The 22,668-nt window shown below is 40.8% G+C and overlaps 1 protein-coding gene and 1 pseudogene across 1 annotated transcript; one reads left to right on the top strand and one right to left on the bottom strand.

The window, feature by feature from the left end:
- The first annotated feature begins 796 nt into the window (after positions 1–796).
- Positions 797–1,756, top strand: LOC110580249 (olfactory receptor 2C3). Its single transcript, XM_021689904.1, has one exon. The coding sequence runs from the start codon at positions 797–799 to the stop codon at positions 1,754–1,756; it is 960 nt and encodes a 319-aa protein (XP_021545579.1).
- A 13,399-nt stretch (positions 1,757–15,155) lies between these two features.
- Positions 15,156–16,122, bottom strand: LOC110580248 (annotated as a pseudogene).
- Between the last annotated feature and the right edge of the window lie 6,546 nt (positions 16,123–22,668).

The raw sequence follows: 22,668 nt of genomic DNA, 5'->3' as shown, positions 1-22,668 counted from the left end.
GGAACAATATGGTTTTGAGTTCTGTCCTTTACTTTTCTATGTCCTCATCAGCTCATTTGAGATGACTCTCTATATGGGGTAATCACCTCATTGTGCCATTGCTCGTATCTGTCCTCATTCACTTCTCCTCTCTCACATCCACATTATGAAGCCACCCGTATCTTTGCAGCTCTCGATGCTTCCCCGGGTTGCAGGGGGTCAGAATCCATCTCCCAGATGCTTTTTCAGAGCGTCAGTGCTGCCCTGCTCTGCTACATGCAAAGCAGACGATTGTCTCAGCATTGTGGCTCAGTGAGGTCCACACTGGTTCAGCTTCTGTGCATAAATTTCAGCAAATGCATGAAGCTTTCTGAGCCCCATTTTTGCATATGCATGATGGAAACCCTACATGTATTTTGAAAATCTGTGAATAAACATGTGTGTTCAAGTTTATTTTTCTTGGTCAACTTCCTGTTTTAGAGATGAATAAATTTCACTCCCTGGGATTTAGAAAGGGATGACCTTTGAGTTTATAGCTGCTCTGTTCTTCACACCTGAGTAATATTTTAATAAAATGTGCCAAGAACTTTGCATGAATGTCCGTTTTCCCCTCGGCTATGCATATTTTCATGTCTCTCCAAACTGGCCTTCAGGAAGATGATGCAGCATCATCCATGGAGCAGTAGATGATTTCAAGAAAATGGGTTTAAATTATGTTTAAAGTCTGCTAACTGATATAATCACTCGAGGCCTTATATTTTGTACCCTCCACTCACCACAGGTGGTCTTTTTGTCCCACTCCCGGCTGCACGTGAAGATGGGACTAGTCAATGTAAGTTCTCCAGAAGTCTTTGTACTCTTGGGCTTCTCTGCACAACCCTCACTAGAACATTTCCTCTTCATCGTTGTCTCAGGGTTTTATGTGGTGTCTATCTTGGTCAATGGCATCATCATTCTGGTTTCCTGCATGGATGTGCACCTCCACACTCCTATATACTTCTTTCTTGCCAACCTCTCCTTCCCGGACATTAGCTTTACCACAAGCATTGTCCCACAACTCCTGGTCAACCTCTGGGGACCACAGAAAACCATAAGCTATGGAGGGTGTGTGGTCCAGTTCTATATCTCCCACTGGCTGGGGGCAACTGAATGCATCCTCCTGGCAGTCATGTCCTATGACCGCTATGCTGCCATCTGTAGGCCACTGCATTACACTGTCATCATGCATCCACAACTTTGCCTCAGCTTGGCCCTTGCCTCACGGCTTGGGGGTCTGACCACCGGCATGGTGGGCTCCACACTCACTATGCTCCTGCCACTCTGTGGGAACAATTGCATTGACCACTTCTTCTGTGAGATGCCCCTCATTATGCAACTGGCTTGCGTGGACACCAGCCTCAATGAGATAGAGATGTATGTGGCCAGCTTTATCTTTGTTGTCTTGCCCCTGGGTCTCATCCTGGTCTCATACAGCTACATCGCTGGGGCTGTGATGAAGATCGGGTCAGCAGAAGGACGGAGGAAGGCCTTCAACACCTGCTCTTCCCACCTGGCCATTGTGGCTCTGTTCTATGGGAGCATCATCTTTATGTATCTCCAGCCAGCCAAGAGTAACTCTCACGAACAGGGCAAGTTCATAGCCCTCTTCTACACTGTTGTCACCCCGATGCTGAACCCCCTGATTTACATGCTCAGGAACAAGGATGTGAAGAAGGCTCTCCGGCGCATTGTGTTAGAGAACTGCTGTGGCTTTGCAGGGTCATGGGGACATATTTAGAGACTTTAGTAATTGTGAGAGGAAAGAAAAGATTGAAAGATATGAAAATTGATTAGGGAGGCAGGATACTTGCCAATATTGCTTGAGTTCAAGGTAGGTGACAATCTGATATGAATGTGCTCATACATCATTTTCAGGACAAGGTAAAGAAAAAGTATTTTCTGTTTTATTTTTTGCTAATAATCCTATTAGTTGTTTATATTGTTATATACGTGTAATATGTATGCAGTCTTATTGTTAATTGCTTGTATAGTTATATATGTTGTTATTTTTTTAATTGTTTAGAGTAATTGCCTTTGAGATGATGATCTGTGTGAAGTCTTTTTCATTTTTTTCCCTAATATGTGTAACAACTCCACAAGGCAAATATTATTAATCCCATAAACGTTAACTAATTACAAAACTATTAAGATTTTATGTTGAGATTTAACTCTAGATCTATCTATCCACAACATATTCACCATTTTGCCTGTGACCCATTGTGATATAATAAGAAATATATATAAATTCACTCTTTGTGTCTGATGGCACAGAGTTTCTAAGACCCTTGGAATTTCCTGAGTGACTTGGGTGAGAGGTACATCTTTTGTTATTCATAATGAGGCCATTTCTATCATACCTGATTTATGCCAATGAGCCCTCAAATTTTGGGGGTCTGTGCTAACTCTGGGTGTTAGTGTCAGAATTTCATTTAATATAGGTGTCCAGAGAGTTGGAGAGTTGGTTATTGGTGGGAAAAATCTCACACATTTAGTGTCAGAAGAGTTGGGAATAACACATTTCATACCCCTTTGGGAGGAAGAGGTGGAAAATGCAAGCATCTCAAGAGTAGAACTGTGGGGGTGCGTGGGTGGCTCAGTTGTTAAGTGTCTGCCTTCACCTCAGGTCATGATCCCAGGGTCCCGGGATAGAGCCCCTCACCAGGCTCCCTGCTCTGTGGGAAGCCTGCTTCTCCCTCTCCCACTCCCCCTGCTTGTGTTCCCTCTCTTGTTGTGTCTCTCTCTGTCAAATAAATAAATTTTTTAAAATCTTTAAAAAAAAAAAAAGAGTAGAACTGCAATCATATTTCCAGCAAATCAGTGGTTTCGTCAATAATATGCTGCATTGATTTATCTCCAACTACTGAACTACTGATTTTCCTATTCAACTCTAGGCCTTCCTTTTTAGGATATGTAAAGATGTTTTCATTCACTCACTGGCACATTTGCTTTTCTCATACGTCCAAGCATGCATGCATTCATTCTTTTTTTTTTTTTTAAGATTTATTTATTTGAGAGAAAGCAAGTGAGCATATTTGTTGGGGGGGGGCAGAGGGAGAGGGAGAGAAAGAATCTCAAGCAGACTCCCTACTGAGCATGGAGCCTGATGTGGGGCTTGATCCCAAGACGCTGAGACATCATAGCTGCTTAGTATTGCTAGGCATATTTCTAAAAAGTTATCTGGCTTCACTCACTTAACTTATACAGTGAAGTTATTAATTAGGCACCATTATTGTCCCCATTTTATAAATGAGGGAACTGAGGTCCAAATTAATAGAACTTGGATGCAGGAAGCTCGTATTTTAATCCAGACATCAGTTTCAGAGTGCCCTGCTGCTTCTTGAGTACTTTCAACATTAAATGACATAAAAATGTTTATACTGACAAAGTCTCACAATGTTTTTTGAAAATAATGTATAACAACGTAATTAGTAGGTATTCCCTAGTTTCCAACTATTTCTATTTGTAGACATTTGGCTACTTTTATTTTATGTTTTGCTATGTTATGGAATGTATGTAGGTTTCTTTTTTGTATTGAGTCATTTTCTTAAAATACTCCACATAATATATATCATTGGGGAAAATATTACAAGAATTGTATTTCTTTTACAAACATTGCCCACATACTGGCAGTTGGGAAGGGAAACAGATTGTTGATACAATTCAATTTACTTCACAAATCTCCCTTAAAAAATGGAATCCATTGCATACAAAATATTACATCATACTTATTTGTTTTCATTGATTCTCTATTTCATATTGTAACACTCTCTACTTCTCTATAAAGCATTTCAGGTACCAGACTCAGGAGTGGTATTCAGGACCACTTCTCCTTCTGAAGTGAAGAAGAGGGTGTGCACTCCTCTTCCTTGAGTTAATAAGGTAATGGAAACCAAAACAGTCTTCCAGCTAACCTGGAAACTGCCGCTACATCACAGCTATGAGGAAGAATGGAAATGAGTCTGGATTTGAGCCAGAGGACCTAGGTTTATAATTAAACTTGTCAACCAATATTAACCTGGGTTAGTGCCGGTAGGGACCATTACTACTTGCAGACAAAGGCAAGAGGACAGGAGCAGTTACAGAAACCAGAAGACAGAAGTGCTGTGTGAGGACAGATGTTCAACAGGAGCTGTTATTTTTAGGTGAGAGAAACATCCAGATGTGGCACTCTCAGGATGAAAGAGCAGTAGTCAATATGTTGACCTAACTACTCCATCCTTACTACCTCCTGGCATGGTCCCCCATTGGCTGAATGCAACCACAAGCTAAAGGCTAGGGTCCAGCTGGTGTTGTCCCTGCAGATGGAGCACAGAGCAAGTTGGAGAAAGTAGAGACTGAATCTGCTGGGGCAGAGTCCATATTCATTGCTCTCTGTCTCTACCCTGGTCTTTAATTTAGGTGAAAGTTCACATCTCCAACTTCAGGGACATAGAAACTTCTATTGGCTACCATATCACAAGAAGTGATATCAGTTAAGGAATAAGCTCTTTGAGACCTAAAATGTTAGCCACCACCATTGTCTTTCACATAACTTAGTAATATAGAAGGGGGGCAATAATTTAACATAAAACATAGCTGCTAACAATCCCCATAACTCTTGATAAGTATGAGATAAGAGCTTTTAATCACAGCTATTTTCTTTCACCACCCAATCCATGTTCCCCTAACCTTCTTCCAGCCTCTTAACTAGAAAGGGATTCTTTACCTGGTGAGGCTAACCATACCTTCATCCTTTTTAACTCCTGTGAGATTTGAATATTTGATGTCTTAGCTTTATTGGGATGTTGCATTTTTCCTTGTCCAAGACTATTGGACAAGTACTAGAAGTTTCTCCCCCAATTATTTCTCCTTGCAACATTCTGTAACAGCAATGCAGGTTTTACATAGATACAGGTGACATAGATAGATACATACATGCGGAGAGAGAGGAGGACCGGGGGGTGGGAAGGAAGGATGGAGAAGGGGGATTAATCTCAAGGAATTGGCTCATGTGATTTGGGGGTTGGCAAATCCAAATTCTGCAGGACAGGCCAGCAAGCTGGAAATTCTGACAGGAATTAATGTTGCATCTTAATCCCAAAGGCAGTCTGAAGTCAGAATTTCCTCACCTTCATGGGAGCTCAGTCTTTTCTCTTAAGGCCTTCATTGCATGGATGAGATCCACCTATACTTTAGAAGATAATGTACTTTAAGTCTATTGATTTAATGTCAGTCACATCTTTAAAAAATATCTCTATAGAAACATCTAGGCTGGGGTTTGAACAAAAACTGGGTATGATAGTCTAGCCACAGGGACACATCAAATTAACCATCACACTCACCAAGCCGAAACTTTCAGTGACAAGTGATGTACAAGTTCACCAAGTAAGCAAGCCAATGGGGAATACAGGTGAAGAAGACCAACAATCCAATGGGGTGAGCCTAGAGAAAGTAACAAGTGATCTGGGAGCTGCCATGTGGGCTCTCCCTGATGAAATGAGGGAGACACACAATATGGGTGTAGAGGAAATCACAAGAGAAAGTAGTGCAAAGGATTTAGAGGAAGAAGAGATTCATATGTGGGAAGGTCTGGTGTGGCTGGAAGGTAGTGAGAAAAAGAGTGGTGGGAAGTGAGTTCTGAGAGATCCCAGAGGTCTAGGTAATAAAGGGTCTTAGAGACCCCAACTGAATATTGTTTTGTGTTTTCAGACTATTTGGGAAAGGACACGATTTTATAGCTTGATGCCTGAAGTTATACTTAGAGATTATGTTTATCTTGTTGCTTTACCGTTTTCTATTTTATGCTTAGCCTTTTAATCCATTCCATCTACAGTGACTGTCTGTGAGAGAGAGAAAGAAGCGATAATATTTAATATTTCCAAATGTTTACTTAAGAGTTCCCAATTAATTTTATTAGCTATATTTTCACCATTGTCCTGAAATTATACCTTTGCCATATACTAAATTTCCAATGTATATACATTTATTTGGGAGAATATCAATTCTGATCATGTAATATTTATTAGTTTCTATATGAGTAACATGCTTTTAGTAATTGTGGATTTATAGGATATTTTATCATTTAGTAGATCAAGACATGGATCATTGTTCTTTCTTTTTTTTTCAATTTAGACTTTTCATGGTTGTTACAATGTTTTGTTTTACCAGATTAAATGTCATACCAGGGTCCCTTCCTAGTAACCTCAAAAATATCTCATTGGGACTTTGATTGGTATTGTACTACATTTGTAAATTAATTTGAGGAGAATTCACATTTTTATAGGACCAAGACATTATGCACTGTGTGCATAACATTATAGGACATTATGCACTGTGTGCATAATGAAAAAAGGCCAGGCAGCACAGGGCTTGGGAGTATGGGATTAGGTCAGGTCATACTTGCTGCGGAACCTGGCTCCTTAGTGACTATGGGTTCTCAGTTAATAGATCCACCTTATTGAACCCTGTCCTCTTCATCTATAAAGTGGGGCAATAACACCAGCCTCATGGGATTGCTGTAAAGAATTAAGTGATGAGAAGTAAGTAAACAACTCAATATAGTCCATGACAAAGTAAAAAAAAAAAAAGTGATTATGATTTTCTGTAAATTAATGTAGTCTTTTATTTCTTCAGAAAATGTTTCTTCCTCTAGGTTTTGAGTAGTATTTAAAGTATAAGTTGCACTGTCATACCAATAATAAGTGGCTCAAGTTGATAAAGTTTATACAGGTGCAAGGGGCATCTCTGATGTACAAGGTTGACTGCCACCAAGTGCACAGCAAGAACTACTGACAAGCAGTAAATGTAGATTCATTCACCCCCGCCACACATTTTACATATATGATGTCATACTTTATATCTTTTTATTTTGTGAATCCTTTGGCTGATTTTTGTATATATAATTGATTTTTACTGCTTTTATGCTTTAACCTCTGTACTGGTTTTATAAGTGATTAATCTACTACATTTATTATGTTTGCATTTACTGTGGAATTTTTTCTAATCCTAATTTTCTTACTCTTGATTATGGTTTTTTTTCTTTCCACTCAAAGAATTTCTTTTAATATTCCTTGTAAGACTGGTTTAGTGGTGATGAATTCCTTTAACTTTTGTTTGCCTGGGAAACATTGATCTCTCCCTGAATGGTAGCCTTGCTGTATAGAGTATTTCTGGTTGCAGGGTTTTTTGTTTTTGTTTTTGTTTTCTCCTTTCAACAGTTTGATTATATCATGTCACTCCCTTTTGTCCTATAAAGTTTCTGCTGAAAAATTAGCTGATAGTTTTATGGGGTTTTTCTTGTACATAACTGTTTTCTTTTTCTGCTGCTTTTAAAATTCTTTCCTTATCACTACTTTTTTGCCATTTTAATTAGTATATGTCTTGGTGTGGACCTCTTTGGGTTGATTTTGTTGGGGGCTCTCTGTACTCCTGGATCTGGGTGTCTGTTTCCTTCCCCAGATTAGGGAAGTTTTTAGCTATTATTTCTTCAAATAAACTTTCTGCCCCCTTTTCTCTCCTCCTTCTGGAATTCCTGTAATGCAAATGTTATTATGTTTAATGATATTGCTGAGTTCCCTTAACCTAGTCTCATTTTTTATTATTCTTCCACCATATACAAAAATAAACTCAAAATGGATTAAAGACCTAACTGTGAGATGTGAAACCATAATCCATTTGCAGCGACATGGATGAAGCTAGAGGGTATTATGCTAAGCAAACTAAATCAGTCAGAGAAAGACAAATACCATATGATTTCACTCATATGTGGAATTTAAGAAACAAAACCAATGAGCAAAGAAAAGGAGACAAACAAAAACAGACTCTTACATACAGAGAACAAAGTAGTGGGTGCCAGAGGGCAAGTGGGTGGGGGGGATGGGTGAAATAGATAAAGGGGATTAAAAGCACACTTATGATGAGCACTGGGTAATGTATATAATTTTTGAATCACTATACTGTACATCTGAAACTAATACACCACTGTATGCTAATTATACTTGAATATGCATATTAAATAAATAAATTGAAAGAAAAGGAAGCAAGAAAAACTGGTACAGTTGCATAGACTAAAGATATTATAGGCCTTAACCAAAATGCTATTGGGAACCATGTGTACAAACTGGAATCACATTTCATGTCAAACCTCGAGAACACATTGACACAAAAGCATTTGTGGTGGAAAAAGGCTGGCATAGAGATTTCTTTTGTTTAGAGTGGAAAGGGGTACATTTAAAGGATAACTAAATATGATCCAACAAAGCAACTATTCTAAATCTGTATTTTGTCATAAAGAAAAAAAATTTGTGTCTACATACATTTACTAAAAAGCTTTCAAGTACTTTTTGGTATAACACAGATGTTTAATATTCAATTACTAATATTAATAATTAATATTATTAATAATAATTTAATATTAATATTTAACTCTTCTGTACATTAGCTATGGGAAGCTGTGTATGTTAGAATATTTATTAGACAAAATTGTTTATGTTCACTGATAGTTATAAATGATGTTTTTCATAAATAGTTGAAAATGCTTAAAACCTTATCCTGATTGACCTTTATCAATCTTATTATAATTAATACTGCAGGTATATAAAAATTGGGTGGGTTACCTGGGTGGCTCAGTCAGTTAAGCGTCTGCATTTGGCTACAGGTCATGATCCTGGAGTCCTGGGTTGGAGTCCCACATTGGGCTCCCTGCTTAGTGGAGAGTCTGCTTCTCCCTCTACCTCTCCCCTTCTTGTGCCCTCTCTCATGCTCTCTGTCTCTCTCTCACATAAATAAATAAAATCTTCAAAAAAAGAGGTCTTAAAACAAAACACAGGATGGATTCTCTAAACAGTTAGAATGGTGCTATATGATTGTTTCCTGGCCAAAAATATAAAGGAAAACAAGCAAATTAGTAATCCTAAGTGACTTATTTCCACATAACCTAAAAACTTGTTTTAATACTGTTATTTATATAGGTCCACAGGACATACATATGAAGCTGCACCAGAAGCTAGAGTACATGTGCTTATCCTTACAATTTGCAATGCCAAGTACATACAAGTATTAAAATATCAAAACCACCAAAAGACAAAACCATGAAAAAATTTCAAAGATTTCATAAAAGGTACAAGCAAAGAAAGATTACAACAAACTTCCTTTTACCTGGAGAAATCAGAAAGTAAAGTAGTATACACATAAACTAACTTGCCCTCCTCATTCTCTACAATACCCACATTTTTTTTTAATTTCTACAAATCCAGTGAGGATGTCTGGATTGAAAATAAAAGCAAAGCTTCTCTTCAAGGAAATGGTTGTTTGAACATAAGAAAATAAATATGAAAACTGGGTATGAACCTAAAGAATCTAGGATTTAAAAAATAAGTAAAACTTATGCAAAAGTTAATCTACACATACTTAATTTTTATTACTTTTTGGAAAGTATTAGCGTTCTCCAAAAAAACGGAATCAATAGAATATGTAGATATAGATAATAGATTGATAGATGATAGACAGATTATGATAGATAGATGACTGATAGATATAGATAGATGATAGATAGATAGATGACAGATAGATGATGGAAGGTAGATAGATACATGATGGATGGTAGATACATAGATACATAGATGCATAGATGGTAGATAGATGGTAGATAGATACATAGATAGGTGGTAGATAGATGATAGATATAGATAGATAGATAGATGATAGATAGATAGACAGATAGATGATAGATGATAGGTAGATAAATAGATGATAGATGGATAGATAGATGATAGATGGTAGATAAATAGAACGATTTTAAAGAAATAGTTCTTGTGATTTTGTGGGTTGGCAATTCAAAATCTGCAGGACAGGCTGGCGAGTCAAGGAAGAGTTGATGTTGCAGCTGAAGTCCAACAGTGATCTAAAAGCAGATTTCCCCCTTGCTAGGGGAATCTCTGTTTGATCCTAAGACCTTCAACTTGTTGGATGCAGCCCACCCACCCAATGGAGAGCAATCTGCTTTACTCAAAGTCTATTGATCTAAACACTAATCTCATCTAAGAAATACCTTCACAGTCACATCAGGAATGGTGTGTGACCAAATTACTGGGTACTACGGCCTAGTCAGATTGACACAGCAAGTTCACCATTACAGAGACCAATTAGTTCCTAGAATTCATTGAAATTTTATTAATTTCATTAATTTTTACAACTTAAAGATTCTTGTGTTTGCCTTTTGCTGTAATTCTGAGAAAAAAAATTGCAAAGTAAACTCTGCCTTGCCATTAAATCTTTTTTTTATTAAAGATTTTTTTTCTTTTTATTTATTTATTTGAGAGAGAGAATGAGATAGAGCATGAGAGGGAGGAGGGTCAGAGGGAGAAGCAGACTCCCTGCTGAGCAGGGAGCCCGATGCGGGACTCGATCCCTGGACTCCAGGATCATGACCTGAGCCGAAGGCAGTCGCTTAACCAACTGAGCCACCCAGGCGTCCCTTGCCATTAAATCTTGAATTGGTCTTACTTCAGAATTGTCAGAAGGTAAAAATACATGAGTTAATGAAGTACAGATCCATTTACATCATAATTAGCATCATCATCCTCATCATGATCATCACTGATCCCGGCAAACTCTCCCATACTGTGCAGCTGCGGGTTCATGGCTTTCCACCCTCTTCCTGTCCATATGCTACCACACCACTATCTCCTTCCATGACCCTCTGTTCTTGAATTAGTAAGAATGGTATCCCTAAAGAGAGAGAGAGGCAAACCAAGAAACAGACTTTCAACTACAGAGAACAAACTGATGGTGACCAGAGGGGCGGGGGTAGGGGGATGGGTCAGATGGGTGATGGGCATTAAGAAGGACACTTGTGATAAACACCAGGTGTTGTATGGAAGGTGAGGATGTGGATGAAGCTAATAGTATTATGCTAAGTCAGTCAGAGAAAAACAAATACCATATGATCGCACTCATATGTGGAATTTAAGAAACAAAACAGATGAGCTGAGGGAAAAAAAGAGAAAGAGACGAATCAAGAACAGACTATTTGTGTATGGTGTAAGAGAATGATCGAGTTTCACTCATCTGCATGTGGCTGTCCAATTTTCCCAACACCATTTTTTGAAGAGACTGTCTTTTTTCCATTGCATATTTTTCCTGCTTTGTCAAAGATTATTTGACCATAGAGTTGAGGGTCCATATCTGGGTTCTCTATTCTGTTCTATTGGTCTATATGTCTGTTTTTGTGCCAATACCATGCTGTCTTGGTGATCACCGCTTTGTAATATAGCTTGAAATCAGGCAATGTGATGCCCCCAGCTTTGTTTTTCTTTTTCAACCTTTCCTTGGCATTTCAGGGTCTTTTCTGATTCCACACAAATTTTAGGATTGTTTGTTCCAGCATTTTGAAAAATGTCATTGGAATTTTGATCGGGATGGCATTGAAGGTATACATTGCTCTGGGCAGCATGGACATTTTAAAAATGTTTATTCTTCCGATCCATGAGCATGGAATATTTTGGCATCTTTTTGTGTCTTCTTCAATTCCTTTCATGAGTGTTCTGTAGTTCCTAGAGTATAGATCTTTTACCTTTTTGGTTAGGTTTATTCCGAGGTATCTTATGGTTTTTGATGTTATAGTAAATGGAATCGTTTCTCTAATTTCTGTTTCTACAGTTCCATTGTTAGTGTATAAGAAAGCAACTGATTTCTGTGCTTTGCTTTTGTATCCTGCCACATTACTGAATTGCTGGATGAGTTCCAGTAATTTGGGGGTCGAGTCTTTTGGATTTTCCACATAAAGTATCATGTCATCTGCAAAGACAGAGAGTTTGACTTCTTCTTTGCCAATTTGAATACCTTTTCTTTTTGTTGTCTGATTGCTGTTGCTAGGACTTCTATGTTGAACAATAGTGGTGAGAGTGGGCACCCTTGATGTGTTCCTGATCTTAAGGGAAAGGCTCTCAGCTTTTCCCCATGAGGATGATATTCACTGTGGGTTTTCATAGATGGATTTTATGAACTTGAGGGATGTTCCCTCTATCCTTATACTCTGTAGTGTTTTAATCAGGAAAGGATGTTGTATTTTGTCAAATGCTTTTTCTGCATCAATTGAGAGGACCATATGGTCCTTCTTTCTCTTCTTATTAATGTATTCTCTCACATTGATTGATTTGCGAATGTTGAACCACCCTTGCATCCCGGGGATAAATCCCATTTGGTCATGGTGGATGATCCTTTTAATGTATTGTTGGATCCTATTAGCTCGGATTTTGTTGAGGATTTTGGAATCCATATTCTACAGGGATATTGGTCTGAAATTCTCCTTTTTGAGGGGGTCTTTGCCTGGTTTGGACATTAAGGTAATGCTGGATTCATGGAATGAGTCTGGAAGCTTTCCTTCTGTTTCTATTTTCTGACACAGCTTCAGGAGCATAGGTATTATTTCTTCTTTGAATGTTTGGTAGAATTCCCCAGGGAATCCATCAGGTCCTGGACTCTTGTTTTTTGGGAGGTTTTGGATCATTGCTTCAATCTCGTTACTGGTTATTGGCCTATTCAGGTTGCAATTTCTTCCTGTTTCAGTCTTGGCAGTTTATAGGTTTCCAGGAAGGCAACCATTTCTTCCAGGTTGCTTAATTTATTGGCATATAGTTGTTGATAATAATTTCTAATAACTGTTTCTATTTCCTTGGTGTTAGTCATGATCTCTCCCCTTTCCTTCATAATTTTATTAATTTGGGTCCTTTCTCTTTTCTTTTGGGTAAGTCTGGCCAGTGGTTTATCGATCTTATTAATTCTTTCAAAGAACCAGGTTCTAGTTTCTTTGATCTGATCTACTGTGTTTCTGGTTTCTAATTCATTGATTTCTGCTCTAATTTTAATTATTTCTCTTCTAATGCATGGCTTAGGCATAGTTTGTTGCTTTTCCTCTAGTTCTTTAAGGTGTAGAGTTAGTTGGTGAATTTGGGATTTTTCTCTTTTTTTGAGTGAGGCTTGGATGGCTATGTATTTCTCCCTTAGGACTGCCTTTGCAGTATCCCATAGGTTTTGGACTGATGTGTTTTCATTCTCATTGGTTTCCATGAAGTGTTTAAGTTCTTCTTTGATTCCTGGTTGACCCAGACATTCTTGAGCAGAGTGGTCTTTAGCTTCCAAGTGTTTGAATTTCTGCCAATTTTTTTCTTGTGATTGAGTTCCAGTTTTAAAGCATTGTGGTCTGAGAGTATGCAAGGAATAATCTCAATTTTTTGGTGTCCGTTGAGACCTGATTTATGACCCAGTATGTGGTCTATTCTGGAGAAATTTCCATGTGCGCTCGAGAAGAATGAGTATTCTGTTGTTTTAGGGTGGAATGTTCTGTAAATATCAATGAGGTCCATCTGGTCCAGTGTCCATTCTGGTCCATTCAAAGCTCTTGTTTCTTTGTTGATTTTCTGCTTAGATGATCTGTCTATTGCTGAGAGTGGAGTATTGAGGTCTCCTACAATTAACGTATTGTTATCAATATGACTCTTTATTTTGGTTAACAGTTAGCTTATGTAGATGGCTGCTCCCATGTTGGGGGCATAGATATTTACAATTGTTAGCTATTCTTGTTGGATAGACCCTTTAAGAATGATATAGTGTCCTTCTGTGTCTCTAACTACAGTCTTTAGCTTAAAATCTAATTTGTCTGATATCAGAATTGCTACCCCAGCTTTCTTTTGAGGTCCGTTGGCATGGAAGATGGATCTCCATCCCTTCACTTTCAGTCTGTATGTGTCTTTAGGCAGAGAAAGTCAATTATCATATGATTTCACTTATTTGTGGAACACAAGGAATAACATGGAGGACATTAGGAGAAGGAATGGAAAAATGAAAGGGGGAAATTGGAGGGAGATGAACCATGAGAGACTAAGGACTCTGAGAAACAAACTGAGGTTTCTAGAGGGGAGGGGTGGGGGGATGGGTTAGCCTGGTGATGGGTATTAAAGAGGGCACGTTCTGCATGGAGCACTGGGTGTTATATGCAAACAATGAATCATGGAACACTACATCAAAAACTAATGATGTAATGTATGGTGATTAACATAACAATACAAATTTTTTTTAATTAAATTAAATTAGAAATAAAAGGAGAGAGACTCTCTACACTAGAGAACACAGTGATGGTCACCAGAGAGGAAAGGGTGGGGGATGGGGGAAACAGGGGATGGGGATGAAGGGGGGTACTTGTCATGAGCACCGGGTGTTGTATGGAAGTGATGAATTACTAGATTCTACACCTGAAACTAATATTTCACTGTATGTTAACTAGCTGAAATTTTAAAACGTTTTTAAAAGGGGGGGGGAAGAGTATTTAGAAAAATAAATAGAATTGTATCTCTAATTTTTTCCCCCAGTGCAGAGGTACTGCATGCTTGGAAGGTTGTTCCAGCAAAGACTCTTTAAGGCAGTGATTTTCAAGCTTTTGTGTCAATGGTTCACTGTAAGGAAAACATTTGAGACACACGCACTCACAACTGACTTACCCTACCTTATGTAATCGTCTCTGAAATGTCTATTCGCTTTCCTGCTAACCCAACTCACTTTTAAATGCTTGTTGCATGAAATGCCCGTTCAGTTCAGTTAATGATCAACAAGTGGCATATGACCTGAAAAAATTTTAAAGGACCACTGTTGTTGAAGCAGTTACTTGAGCAGGGCACCCGGAGACAGGCAACTGCAGCCTGCAGAAGGAACAGCCCCATCTCCAGGAGGGTCGAGAACATTCCTAACACGAAGGTTTATGGAAGGGAACCACCGAACATCAGCATACCAGCCACGCCCTCACACACGCGTGCAGGTGCCCAGCACCTGCAGTCTCCTCCCTGATGGCTAACTTAGTAGTGACGTCACAGGGCCCTAGAATCCCAGCCCCAAGTCATCACTGTCTCCGCGTAAAACCCCCCTGAGCAGAGAGGAAGTAGCATTTCCATTCCCCCAGCACAGTATCTCCTCCGGTCAACGCTGTCACCGGGAAGGACAGGGGTCCTGTCCAGCCACCTGTGCCTTAGTCCAGGACCCCTGGAAGAGAGCAGACCCGCTGCGCCCACACTCCAGCGCCTGCGCGCGACCCCGTACACCGCTCCTGCGCTGGAGCGCCTCAGTCTCCGCGGACCCGAGGCACCTGGGCGCAGGGATGCCAGCCTTCCTCAGTGCCTTCCCGCGCCGGGCACGCCGCTGTCTCTCCCGAGAACCTTGCGCACCGCCCCCTGCACTAAGTCTCTTTGTTTCTCGGCGTGTAGATGAAAGGATTCAGAGTGGGGGTCGCGAGACCGTAGAAGAGCGTGAGGAACTTGCCCTGGTCCTGGCTGGCCACGGTCCCGGGCTGCATGTACATGTAGATTATGCTGCTATAGAAGAGGGACACCACGGCCACATGCGAAGAGCAGGTGTTGAAGGCCTCCCTGCCGCACCCTGGATGCACGCGACCACCGCCCCTGCAATACAGCCGTGGGACACGAGAATCAAGGCGAGAGGCACCGGCACGATGGGGATGGCCAGGAGGAAAGCAGGCCTTCAGCGCGGCTGGTGTCCACGCAGGAAATGCGGGCGAAGTGGTTGATGCGGCGCTGGCCACAGCGCCCCGGGGACATCGTCAGTGGGGACATGAGCACGGAGTCAGCGATCCCACTGAGCCAGGCAACAGCTGTCACCTGCAGGCACTCCTGTGGGTGCGTGGCGGCCGTGGGTGCGGTGGCTTGCGAACAGCCAGGAGGCGGTCGTAGGCCATGACTGAAAGGAGGTACTCGGTGCCCCCTGCAGACAGGAAGGCAGAGTTGGACGACGCAACCCACGTAGGTGATGGTCTTCCGTGGGGCCCCAGAGGTTGACCAGCATCTGAGGAATGCTGCCAGTCGTGTAGCAGAGATCCAGGAGGGACAGACTGCAGAGGAAGAAATACATAGGCTAGTGCGGTGGAGGGTCCACCAGGGAGAGGAAGATGATGGTCGAGGTCCCCGCCACAGCCAGAAGGTAAAAAACCATGTTAATGAAAAACAGGATGGTCTCCAGCTTTGGCCGGTCAGAGAACCCCAGCAGAATGAAGTCTCCTCCAGAGCTCGCCTTACTTCTTTCCACCACTCTTGGCTTGATAAACCTGTTTGCAGAGGTTAACATGTGTGCTATTACTCATGAAGAAAATGGTGCATCTCCTTTCCTTCCAACAGTGGATGCGTCTCACTGTGCCCCCTCACACCTGAACCGGGCCACCTGTCTGTCCATTCCTGCAACTGTAGGCTGAGGTGCTAAAAACATACTTGTCTACAAAGCGATGAAAGCTATAACTTTTTCCTCAATAGCTTATAATCTGGTTAAGTGAAATAAGTGGATAGACCTTTAAAAAAATACGCTTTTATTGATATAATTAGCTATAAAATAATTTAGAAAAAGAAAGCAAATACTTTTGTCAGAATCCACTAACTTTGAACCTATTTGTCTGCTCACTGACAAATTGCCCCCTAAAATTTGTGAAACAATAGCTTCAATTAATAGGATAAACTCTCATGTTTCCATGATTATAAACTCAACTGGGAAAAAAAATGTATTGGTGACTTACTCTGTGGTATAGACAGGAATGAGAGACAGCATCTATTCATAAAATACGTACATTACTTATACACAGTCAGGAAAGTAACAGCCTGGGGGCCCTTGAAATAAAACAAGCCCTGAATTTACTTAACTCTGAATTGTTAAGTATTTGGTCCGGTCTCCTGACCCAGTGATGAAGGTAGAGTTATCCAAGAGACCAAAAGCAGATTTGATTGTGCAGAGGTGAGAGAATCTTCTTCCCTGCTGCAGGCATTCACAGAATGAGCAGAAATGAGGGACGTTCTTTGGCTCATTCCAACGCAACATAATACTCTGCCCAACGGGTCAGTTAAAGGAAATAGTAAGCATCATTGTGCAGGGTTATTTTTGCAGCAGGTTTGGGAGATTTGGGGAGGGATAACCTGCATTGTTTCAGTAAGAGTGGACTAAATACTTACATTATTGAACAGACACCAATCAAATATTTGGCTTGTGAACTCCTCTAACATTCAGAAATTAACAGAAAAAGATGTATGTCCTCCATATCGACAATTAAATGCTAGCTGTATGGATACAGTTTCCTGCCATCAACTTGTTTGGGGCTGACAAGGATCCAGCTGCTGGAGAAGTTAGAATAGGGTATAAATGGGGAGTCTGTAAATGCATGCCTACCTGTAGGGCATGTCCACTTGAGGTCCAGTCAGAAAGGGCTGCAGACCCTAAACTCAGGAAGAAGTAATTGTCTGAGGTGAAGCCATACACGAAGGCCAATGAGAGCCAGTGTTTAAAAAAGAAGTCAACTTGAAAATTGTAGACAAACTAACATAACGGATGGCTTGGAAATGGAGTATAGTATGAGTGAAGTGTCTCTGCACATCTCCTGGTGAAAATGCATACCAAGAGCTAACGTAGGTCAGCATGAATTACAAGTTTAGAAAATATAATATAGGCACAAGGAACCTTTTCTTTTTCTTCTTTTCTTTTTTAGTAGAAGAATCTTTACATTAAATTTTTTTTTAAAGTTAAATTTAAAAACCATGTGGTAATGAGATGTAACATTTGATTTGTAATCACCACACATAAAGGGGACAACACTTTTATTTTTTCTGTCTTATTTTTAGCTGAAGAGTGATACCCTAAAGACAAGGGCTTGTTATCTATTTAGCTACTTTTTTTTTTATTATGTTATGTTAGTCACCATACATTACATCATTAGTTTTTGATGTAGTGATCCATGATTCATTGTTTGTGTATAACACCCAGTGCTCCATGCAGAACGTGCCCGCTTTAATACCCATCACCAGGCTAACCCATCCTCCCACCCCCCTCCCCTCAAGAAACGTCAGTTTCTTTCTCAGAGTCCATCGTCTCTCATGGTTCGTCTCCCCGTCCGATTCCTCCCCCTTCATTCTTCCCCTCCTGCTATATTCTTCTTTTTTTTTTTTTGACACAGTCTTAAACAATTCACAGTGCTCACCATAGCACATACCCTCCCCAATGTCTATCACCCAGCCACCCCATCCCTCCCACTCCCCACCACTCCAGCAACCCTCAGTTTGTTTCCTGAGATTAAGAATTCCTCATATCAGTCAGGTCATATGATACATGCCTTTCTCTGATTGACTTATTTCCCTCACATAATACCCTCTAGTTCCATCCACATTGTTGTAAGTGGCAAGATGTCATTCCTTTTGATGGCTGCATAATATTCCATTGTATATATATACCACCTCTTCTTTATCCATTCATCTGTCGATGGACATCTTGGCTCTTTCCACAGTTTGGCTATTGTGGACATTGCTGCTATAAACATCAGGGTGCATGTACCCCTTCGGATCCCTACCTTTGTATCTTTGGGGTAAATACCCAGTAGTGCAATTGCTGGATTGTATGGTAGCTCTATTTTCAACTTTTTGAGGAACCTCCATACTCTTTTCCAGAGTGGCTGCACCAGCTTGCATTCCCACCAACAGTGTAGGAGGGTTCCCCTTTCTCCGCATCCCTGCCAACATCTGTCATTTCCTGACTTGTTAATTTTAGCCATTCTGACTGATGTGAGGTGGTATCTCATTGAGGTTTTGATTTGGATTTCCCTGATGCCGAGTGATGTTAAGCACTTTTTCATGTGTCTGTTGGCCATTTGGATGTCTTCTTTGGAAAAGTGTCTGTTCATGTCTTCTGCCCATTTCTTGACTGGATCATTTGTTCTTTGGGTGTTGAGATTAAAAAGTCCTTTATAGATTTTGGATACTAGCCCTTTATCTGATATGTCATTTGCAAATATCTTCTCCCATTCTGTCGGTTGTCTTTTGATTTTGTGGACTGTTTCTTTTACTGTGCAAAAGCTTTTTATCTTGAAGAAGTCCCAATAGTTCATTTTTGCCCTTGCTTACCTTGCCTTTGGCGATGTTTCTAGGAAGAAGTTGCTTCGGCTGAGGTCGAAGAGTGTTCTCCTTTAGGATTTTGATGGACTCCTGTCTCACACTGAGGTCTTTCAACCATTTTGAGTCTATTTTTGGGTGTGGTATAAGGAAATGGTCCAATTTCATTCTTCTGCATGTGGCTGTCCAATTTTCCCAACACCATTTGTTGAGGAGACTGTCTTTTTTCCATTGGACATTCTTTCCTGCTTTGTCGAAGATGAGTTGACCATAGAGTTGAGGCTCCATTTCCAGGCTCTCTATTCTGTTCCATTGACCTATGTGTCTGTTTTTATGCCAGTACCATACTGTCTTGATGATGACAGCTTTGTAATAGAGCTGGAAGTCTGGAATTGTGATGCCACCAGCTTTGCTTTTCTTTTTCAACATTCCTCTGGCTATGCGGGGTCATTTTTGGTTCCATACAAATTTTAGGATTATTTGTTCCATTTCTTTGAAAAAAGTGGATGGTATTTTGATGGGGATTGCATTGAATGTGTAGATTGCTCTAGGTAGCATTGACATCTCCACAATATTTGTTCTTCCAATCCATGAGCATGGAATGTTTTTCCATTTCTTTGGTCTTCCTCAATTTCTTTCATGAGTATTTTATAGTCTGAGTACAGATCCTTTGTCTCTTTGGTTAGATTTATTCCTAGGTATCTTATGGTTTTGGGTGCAATTGTAAGTGGGATCGACTCCTTCATTTTTCTTTCTTCTGTCTTGTTGTTGGTGTATAGGAATGCCACTGATTTCTGTGCATTGATTTTATATCCTGCCACTTGACTGAATTCCTGTATGAGTTCTAGCAGCTTTGGGGTGGAGTCTTTTGGGTTTTCCACATCAAGTATCATATCAGCTGCAAACAGTGAGAGTTTAACTTCTTCTTTGCTGTTGTCTGATTGCTGTGGCTAGGACTTCTAATACTATGTTGAATAGCAGTGGTGATAGTGGACATCCCTGCCACGTTCCTGACCTTAGGGGGAAAGCTCTCAGTTTTTCCCCATTGAGAATGATATTCGCTGTGGGTTTTTCATAGATGGCTTTTATGATATTGAGGTATGTACCCTCTATCCTATTTAGCTACTTTAAAACAACTCATTATAAGAGCAATTCATGTTTGTTACAGAAAAAAAAGGCTATTAAAAAAAATGCCTAATCCCATCTACTCATAGACAATAGTTATTGATAAATTTATGTATATACTTGTTTTCTCTACTTTCTTCTTCCAGATTTTTAGAACTTATATGTATATGAATCATATACACATATATATGTCAGCTTTATTGAGGTACAGTTTGCATATAAAATTGTAAGATATTTAAGGTGTACACCGTGATAATGTGATACATTTCACTCTGTTAAAGGGACTCTCCATCTAAGTCATCCCTACACCCATCACCTCACATGTTCATCATGTGTGTGCGTGTCTTCACCTCGCATATTCATCATGTGTGCGCATGTCTTCACCTCGCATGTTCATCGTGTGTGTGCGTCTCTTCACCTCGCATGTTCATCGTGTGTGTGCATGTCTTCACCTTGCATGTTCATCGTGTGTGTGTGCGTGTCTTCATCTCGCATGTTCATCGTGTGTGTGCGTGTCTTCACCTCGCATGTTCATCGTGTGTGTGCGTCTCTTCACCTCGCATGTTCATCATGTGTGTGTGCATGTCTTCACCTCGCATGTTCATTGTGTGTGCGTCTCTTCACCTCGCATGTTTGTGTGTGTGTCTCTTCACCTCGCATGTTCATCGTGTGTGTGCATGTCTTCACCTTGCATGTTCATCATGTGTGTGTGCATGTCTTCACCTCGCATGTTCATCATGTGTGTGCATCTCTTCACCTCGCATGTTCATCGTGTGTGTCTCTTCACCTCGCATGTTCATGTGTGTGCATGTCTTCACCTCGCATGTTCATCGTGTGTGTGTGTGTGCGTCTCTTCACCTTGCATGTTCATCGTGTGTGTGTGCGCGTCTCTTCACCTCGCATGTTCATCATGTGTGTGCGTGTCTTCACCCTGCACGTTCGTGTATGTGCGTGTCTTCACCTCGTATGTTCATCGTGTGTGTGCGTCTCTTCACCTCGCATGTTCATCATGTGTGTACATGTCTTCCCCTTGCATGTTCGTGTATTGCGTGTCTTAACCTCCCGTGTTCATCGTGTGTGTGCGTGTCTGTGTGTGTGTGCATGTGTGCAAGAGCACTCCACTCTCTTAGCATGAGGAACCACTCAATACTTGCCCCATGTGTTCACTCACTGCTTTGCTCCAGGTCTGAAGTCTGATATCTTAACGATACTAAACCAAAATCCATGATCTCAGCAGGGTCACACGAATTATCTGAATGGAATTTAGGAAAGAGAAAGTGGAGGTGTAATTATCCCCTTGTGCATTTTCAGAAACATACAAGAAAGTAGTAGTCCCACCTTGCTGGCATGGGAGATCTCCCCATAGGTGGCAGGCACTCCTGTCATGGAGGCTGTGGGCCTCCCATACTCCCTGGACCAGCTAACAGTCCTCGCACAGTCTACCCTCTTCTGTCAACTTGCTTCCCACCTGCTGGTCGGAATGCCGTACCTTCAAAGACAGTAGTCCAGCCCTCCTGGGGTCCCATTGCTCCCTCTACTGGTAAACAGCAGTCAGTCTTGTCAACCAAATACTTGTGGGTTTGGTTAGGAACAGTAAGCTTCCTGGGCCCAATCGCCATTGGGTCACCTGAACATTAGGTCCATGAACACAAAAATTTGTTGGATCTATGCTGATCTCATCAAGGTACAAATGTCCTTATAATGTTACCATTCTTTTTCATTAAGCAATCAATGTTTTATTTTTGTAAGGATTTTATTGATTTATTTGAGAGAGAGAGAGAGAGAGAGAGCATGAGCAGGCGGAGGGGCAGAGAGAGAAGCAGGCTTCCCGTGAGCAAGGTTCACACCATGGGGCTCAATCCCAGGACCCTAAGATCATGACCTGAGCCAAAGGCAGACACTTAACTGACTGAGCCACCCAGGTGCCCCACCAATCAATATTTTAACCACAGAGCAAGAGGGCCTCTGCCATGAGCTTCACATAGGGGAACGTTTCCATCTGTGTAATTACTCTGGCAAAGGTCTAGAGAGGTTTTGCCCACTTCACATGCCCTCATTATTAGCTCTTCCCATCTGGGGGTGGTGGTGTTGCAGATGGGGTGGGACAATTACACGGGAAGGGGAGACCTTTGTGACCTCAGGAGAAGTCAGTTGTCTGGAAGGGAGGTAAGATGCCCATTTCCTGATTGCAGCATGCTTCCGAGGAGCCCCAGAATTGTCAGACACATGTTCTGATGGACTGGCCATTGGAAACGGGGCTGAAAAGTCCACGTGACCTGAGCCCAGTCACTACACTGGGATGTAGGTTAGAGGTTACATGTTTAAGGAAGGTTCCTTGAGTGAATTCCAGCTCTCTGTGTCCACGTCCTCTACCGCAGAACACAGTTAATAATGCCACATTTGCTCTTTGTTAGGACTTTCTGAATACTGTATTAGTTTGCATGAGTTGCTCTGAACACTCTCGAACTTCCTGAAATTTGTGTTCAAACAGAGACTACTAAATATTGAGAAGAGTGCATAGAAATGTAGAAAGCTTATCACACATCTGAAAAGCAATTTTGCCTAACCATCCACCTCCCTGATTACCTGTTATAGCAATGGCCTGTTAGGTCTGTGGGACTGCAGCTGG

The sequence above is a fragment of the Neomonachus schauinslandi genome, chromosome 7 (assembly GCF_002201575.2).
Source record: "Neomonachus schauinslandi chromosome 7, ASM220157v2, whole genome shotgun sequence".
NCBI classification, from domain to species: domain Eukaryota; kingdom Metazoa; phylum Chordata; class Mammalia; order Carnivora; family Phocidae; genus Neomonachus; species Neomonachus schauinslandi.
The sequence above is the reverse complement of the archived record's forward strand: the minus strand, read 5'-3'. Positions and strand labels throughout refer to the sequence as shown.

Bases quoted from the DNA above. Each gene is read 5' to 3' on its own strand.
- LOC110580249 (XM_021689904.1), top strand. From the start codon at position 797: ATGGGACTAGTCAATGTAAGTTCTCCAGAAGTCTTTGTACTCTTGGGC.